General features: G+C 42.6%; 1 protein-coding gene across 1 annotated transcript in view; it reads left to right on the forward strand.

The window, feature by feature from the left end:
- The window catches only part of XPO5 (exportin 5), a 43,821-nt gene that overhangs the window by 14,207 nt on the left and 22,973 nt on the right, over positions 1 to 6,641 (forward strand). The window contains exons 15-18 of the mRNA XM_015818040.1: positions 348 to 503; positions 2,319 to 2,360; positions 3,244 to 3,333; positions 4,575 to 4,774. Of these exons, the coding sequence (XP_015673526.1) occupies positions 348 to 503; positions 2,319 to 2,360; positions 3,244 to 3,333; positions 4,575 to 4,774 (488 nt within the window). The remainder of the gene's footprint in view (positions 1 to 347; positions 504 to 2,318; positions 2,361 to 3,243; positions 3,334 to 4,574; positions 4,775 to 6,641) is intronic.

The following is a 6,641-nucleotide window of genomic DNA, read 5'->3' on the forward strand; positions in this document are numbered from 1 at the left end:
GCACTTTTTTCAGTGCCGTTGTAACTTCGAACAGTCACTAAGCGAACTGTTGTAAGTCAAGGACTACCTGTACTTCATCACTTTTTTCCTTTTGGGGGGGGCATCAAGTTTTTGATACCTTGCTAGGCGACTGGTGGTACTCGGATGTTGCTATATCCTAAAAGTGGTACAGTGGGTGAAAAGGTTGAAAAGCCCTGCCTTAAACCTTAATGGATGCGTAAGGCACCCCATTTACCTTCTGTTAAAATGGTCAGAACTGTGATTTTTTTTTTCCTCTGACAAATAAATACTTATACTGTACGAAGCAAAAAGATATCTGATCGCTGTCCGTTTTCCTCCTGTTCCAGAAAATCCCAGTCTCTCAAGGAATAGAACTATTGCAACTTGTGCTTGCCTTTGAAACAAAAGACCCCCTGATTCTGTCCTGCATCCTTTCTAATATCTCAGCGCTCTTTCCATTTGTTACGTACAGACCAGAATACCTGCCAGAAGTTATTGCCAAGGTAAATGTTGTCTGCTGCTGTCAATAAACGTTGGGTTTCTGGAATCTGTTTCACTGCTGTGCAGAGACAGGAAGAGAAAGACACCCAGCTCTATGCCTGCTTGAACCTTGGCAACAGAAATTCAAGCACGTATGGAATCTCTCCGCCTATCTCCCTAGAGCAGTGGTTCTCAACCTTTTTAATGCCGCGACCCCAACCGGTCGTAAGTCGAGGACTAAACCGGTCATAAGTCGAGGACTTTCCCTGCCCGGGAGCACCGCACATGCGTGGTTCCGCCCCCTGCACCGGCCGAGGCATAGCTGGCAAGCGGCAAAGACGGAGCAGGCCGACCACCAGCTGTCCCAGCCCAAGGGAGGTAAGGCACCCGCCGGAAAAGGGGGAAAAAATGGCGGACAAAAAAATGGCGGACAGCCTTGCTTGGCGACCCCCGTGAAATGGTCGATCGACCCCAAATGGGGTCCCGTCCCACAGGTTGAGAACCACTGCCCTAGAGAGTCCTGCAGAGGTAGGAAGAGAAGGACTCCCTGCCTGCTTCAATCTCGGCAGCTGAAATCCAAGCATTCACAGAGTCTAAATCCCCCCCACCCCTGATAGGCACAGAGAGAGATGAGGGTGAAGGTTCGTTCTCCGAGCTTGTGGGTTGGTTTCCGAACGTTTCGTTTGCTGTGAGATTGTTTAACAGCCATAGCAGGGAATGCTGAGATCATGGTCCTTGAGTGAAGTAGTCACGTGGGCATCTCACGCAGCAATTGCTTCACTCAACAACCAAGGCCGTGGTTCCAGTTGTGGTCCTTAAACCAGGACTACCTGTATGTCACTGAGGTTAGAGCTGAAAATTAAGGCCACAGGTTATAAAGAGTAAATAGGAAGAGTTAGCTTATCTAAGCAACCTCTCTTCCAGGTGTTAATTGAAAGATGCAAGTCAGCCACAGGACACAAAACTAAAACAGACCCAGCAAACACAAGCCTCCATCTGTGCCCTCACCCAAATGCCCAAGAAAACAGGTGTTTAAAGGAAGCAGGGCTCAAATTGCACGGAGAGCGGGGAGGAATGTAACATTAACTTGTAACGTGTGACTCAACTTCACTCGTGTGTAGAGAACCTCAAATATACAATTTCTTGAGAAATGAAGAAGTGGCTGTTTTATTTCTAGAATTGGACCATGTTCCATAGGATACATCCATATTTTTCAGCATCCTAGAATAGGGGAAAGGAGTTTTGAATATACCGGAGAACTGAAGAGGAAAGAATTTGCAATGTTGTAATTGATTGATTATTTTATCTGAAGCTCAAGTCCAGGTGCTGGTTTTTAAATTGTAAGGTGTTCATATCATTTGATTTACATGACTGATTTCCCCGATGTATTCCTGTGTCCCACAGAGAGGAACTTAGTATGCTTAATGACCCATGAGATTGTTTAATGACTGTGACAAAAAGTGCTAGAATTGCAGCCTTTGAGGGAAGCAGAATTAATATCTGCAGAAACTGCCTCTCCTGGTTTCATTAGTGAATGAGGTCAAAGTTGCCTACTCAGGCAGAAAGCTTTTTCAGTGTAGCCTTGGAACTGTGAAGCAGTGCTGGAAAAGATTCACTGAAGTATGTTATTCATTATTTCTGTGAAATTGCTTGGGGGGGGGAAGAAAAAAGAAAGCAAACATGCACGTGGTTTTGTAATACACCATCTTATCCTAAAATAAAAACAGGAGCAACTCGATTGGTAAATAACTTTAGGGGTCAGCATTTTACAAATAACTCACCTAAAGAGAAAATATGTTCCCATGAAATGATGAGTAACTTTTTGCTATTGTTCTTAGCTGTTTGCCTCTGTCACCTTTGAAGTTGTAGAAGAAAGCAGGGTAAGTTCATTTCATAAATGTGACGATGAAGTTTCCTGATGAAACTGCAGAGCAAGGCCATTTTGGTTATATTAGATCTCTTAGACACTGTTGAAATTGTGAAATGAGAAGGGTATTTGAATGGGCAAGCTCTACATGAACTAATGGAGTCAGGGAAAATAGGATTGAGACCGTTCAAACTATAAAGTTTTCATTTGTGAACCGCCCAGAGGCACACAAATATGATGGGTGGTATAGAAATTTGGTAACTATATAAATAAAGACATGATGTAAAATCAAAAAATCGAGTCGCCATTTTTGCATTAGTACTAAACCTTAGAAACAAATTTCATTGATAGAATTTTCACTACAAAGCAAGTTCTATACAACAGATATTTTTATATTCACTATACAATTAAGTATCTTGGGAATATCAGTCTTCTCATAAAAGTAAACATAACAAGGAGCTGTGTAGGTAGTTTTGAAATCTCAGGCACTAGCATGGTTGCTGGGGAAAAAGTCCAATTGTCCAATAGTTTCAAGAGCCTTGCTGTTCTTTGTCCCTTTTTGTTAAGAGCAAAAGCAGAATACACAGTGAAATAAATTCCCCCATAGCTCCTCCTGTCATGATCAGTGGTAAGCGTAGGGCATCATGTTGAAAGTTCTGCCATCATTAGAGATTTGGATAGAAATCAAGCTGTCTTAGTTCTCTAATCAGGACAGTTAGTTGTGCTCAAGTTCTACAGAAGTTTTAGAAAATGATCAGAACTGCTTTGTTTTAAAGCTGCTTTTGATTATTCTATTTAATATCTTATTATTCTATTTAAATACTTAAAGAAGCTTTGTTTGCTAAAGCAGATAGAATACAATGCTATTCCTAAATTTTATTTATGTGTCTGTCCAGGCACCAAGAACCCGTGCAGTAAAGAATGTGAGAAGACATGCTTGCTCCTCCATCATCAAAATATGTCGGGATTACCCTCAACTTGTTTTGGTATTCACTTGTTATTTTGTTCAACTTGAAACTGTTTTTCTAACTTAAGCTACTTTGGGCACAGGAGTGTGCGTTTCTAGGCTTTATGGTTTAGAGCTTGCTAAGGTGTACTTCCTTTAGTTGTGGTCTGTAGGAAAGCAGGCTTAAATAACAGATCTTGTGTATTTTAGCTGAAAAAGATAATCATGATTGGTTTTTGACTTTCGTTGGTGTCAAAAGTCTTGTGGAAGTGAGAAACAGTGTCTAGCTTGTGTTTCCAAAAATAGTTTGGTTGTTTTCATAGCAAATACATAGTTATGAATTATCTTAGATTGCAGTGTACATGCAGTATAACTATGAAAATGTGGATGGTGCGTTATAACAGCAGACTGCAATTCTAGAGCCAAACATTAAGAGAAATTCAGAGAAATTCTGGTTTAGAGAAAAGCAATGTGAACGGTAATGGGTGGATGGCTAGATACTAGAAATTAGTTGCTGTGAATCCATAACAAATTTCCTAGACATGTTTTATCCTATGAACAATATGACAGTACTCTTTAAATATGCAAGTGGTTATCAGACCAAGGAAGTTTTCTTTCATTCCAGACACACATTGTTTGTAGAAGAAGGCAGGTCCTAAAAAAGAAATTTTAAAAATTGGGAAAGTTTCTTATAAGAACACATCCAGTTCTTACTGGAACCAGTTACCCAGAGAGATAATAATCTCCATTGGATTTGTTCAACCAGAAATTGGCCTGCCATCCGTTACGGACACTTTAATTTAGATCCCTGAATTGAGAAGGAGATTATTCTCAAAGGCCTAATACATTCTCATCCAACCCTTTGATCGTATGGTTTTTGATCGTATGGCCTTTCAATGAAGCATAAAGGTGATAGTGATAAGAGGCTTTAATTCTTTATATGTGTGTGCATATTTTTTTTATTAAGAATGTTTATAATAGCAACATTTAATACAAACTGAAAGAAAATAGAGAGGAGTAAAAAAAAAAGTGCAAGGGAAAAAAAGAAAAAGAGAAAAACAAGAATATAATAAAGAAAAAATATGTCAAGAATTGATTTTCAATCTTTATCGCAACCAGCATAAACAAGCTCTTCACCCTCTCTAAAACAGGTCAGAACCGAACTGGAGGTGGCCCCTTACCTTGAAATATTATTTCTTGTAATACAAAATGTATCCTTGCAGTTAATCGTGTGTGGTGTTTTTCACTTAACCAACAGTTGCTTGAATCTGTTGATTATAGCCCAACTTTGACATGCTGTATAATCATGTGAAGCAGCTGCTGTCCAATGAGCTGCTCCTGACTCAGATGGAAAAGTGCGCTCTCATGGAAGCCTTGGTCCTCATTAGCAACCAATTTAAGGATTATCAGCGGCAGAAAGCTTTCTTGGAAGAGCTTATGGCTCCTGTTGCTACACTTTGGTTATCTGATGAGATGCAAAGGTATGAAAAGTTTAAATCAAGTCCCCTGGATAGATTCCAATATAAAACAAAGCTACAGATCTGTGCTGGGCTTTGCAGTAAACATGTAGGCAGCTATTTTTATTCATTGTGGTTGTGCATAAGAAATGCTTTTGTGCAGGCAGGCATTTATTAAAGCTCTTCTTGTTTTGAGTTCAGTGTGTAGGAAAATGGCACAAAGACTAAATCTGGAGCCTGCATTTGCTAAATGTTTGTCCGTATGCATTTAAAAATGTTTCTAATCTAAATATTTAGGCTGCATTCAGAATGAAGTGTAGTACAAGAGAGGAAAGAGATATTTGTCTTTAGTATAAGCTTCTGTTAATATAAAGACCTTAGCTACTACTCCTCCCATTCAGTTCACAACTTCCAGTTCCTTTTCCATGGCAGGATCATTTTTGGAAAACTCGCCACACAGTACAGTTATTTAATTGGCACATGTGTTGAAGCTAATCAGTTCAGCTATTCTGATTTCCATTTATTTCCAGTTTTCAGGAGAGTTTAGGACAGCAGAGCTCCATGGCAGTCATTTTATACGAATATTATTGCAGGAAATGAGAATTACAGGCAACGTCACACCATTTACAGTATATGAGCTCCATGGGTGTGAACTGCATCAACGATCTTTGAAAGTTAAAAGTGAGAAGAGAAAATGTGCTTAATAGCTATGGATGACATTGATAAAAGTAGTATGGAGTACAGGTTGTTGTTGTTAATTGCGAAGTTGTGTCCGACCCATCGCGACCCCATGGACAACGTTCCTCCAGGTCTTCCTGTAATGGAGCCTGCCCATTCCATTCGTAACTCGAGAATTCGTGGGAGTGAATCTCATACCTTGAACGGGATCACACCCTCCTTTCGCCCACGCATTCGCTAATTTAATGGGCGAATGCGTGGCTCGTTAAGTGAACATGAGGTATCTCAAGGTGGGGAAGGCCATCTACTTCAGACCACTCAAGGTTTCCCCCAACCCACTGAAATATCTCATTCTCTCTTCCCTGGGGTCCCTTCAATTGCTCCCCTCCCCCATCCTGCCATGCCAGGTCACTTATCTTATGAAGATCTGTCTCCTCTCCAGCCTGTTTCTTTGTCTGCCCCCAGCGACAGCAGAGGGAGAGCAGGACGAGTGTGCCCTGCTCGGCTTCTCTGACTCACCGGGCTGTCGGCCACTTCTGCCTCGGTGAGTCTCCTTCAAAGGCTTCCAGGCTCATAGCGGAAAAGCGTTAGCACACTGAAGGGAGGTTTGGGGCAACGAAATCACGTTGTTTCAAACCTGTTGCCGTGCAAACACTTTTCACGCAGAGCCTGGAAGCTTCTGGATGCCCTGATCTCGCGGGAAGTCAGGCATCCATTCTCTACAAAAGCGGATGGGTGCCTGAGCACAAGATCATGGCCCCCAGAAGCTTTTGGCCTCCATTCTGGGCGTGGGAGCCTGGAGAAGGCTTTCCCCGCCCAGAAGGGACCACGGGAGACCCGCTGCCGCCGCTCCCAACCTCCATTCTGGGCGTGGGAGGCCCACAGGAGGTTGGGAGCAGTGGTAGCAGGTGTCTCGAGGTCCGTTCTGGGCGTGGGAGGCCTCCTGTGGGCCTCCCACACCCAGAATGCAGGTCAGGCACAGTGGTCACGGGTCTCCAGCGGTCCGTGCTGGGCATTGGAGGCCTCCTGTGGGCCTCCACCGTCCAGTACAGAAGTTGGGAATGGCGGCCGCGGGGCTCCAGAGGTCCCTTCTCAGTGGTAGAGGCTTTTTGCAAAGATGGCAAAAGGCTTTGCAAACAGGGAAGGCATCGATGTTTCAACCTTTACATCTATTTGCCGCAGATCTCATCCAGGTCTCCATTTGCAGAGAACA

The sequence above is a fragment of the Protobothrops mucrosquamatus genome, unplaced genomic scaffold (genome assembly GCF_001527695.2).
Source record: "Protobothrops mucrosquamatus isolate PMUCROS unplaced genomic scaffold, P.Mucros_1.0 scaffold_133, whole genome shotgun sequence".
Classification (NCBI taxonomy): Eukaryota; Metazoa; Chordata; class Lepidosauria; order Squamata; family Viperidae; genus Protobothrops; species Protobothrops mucrosquamatus.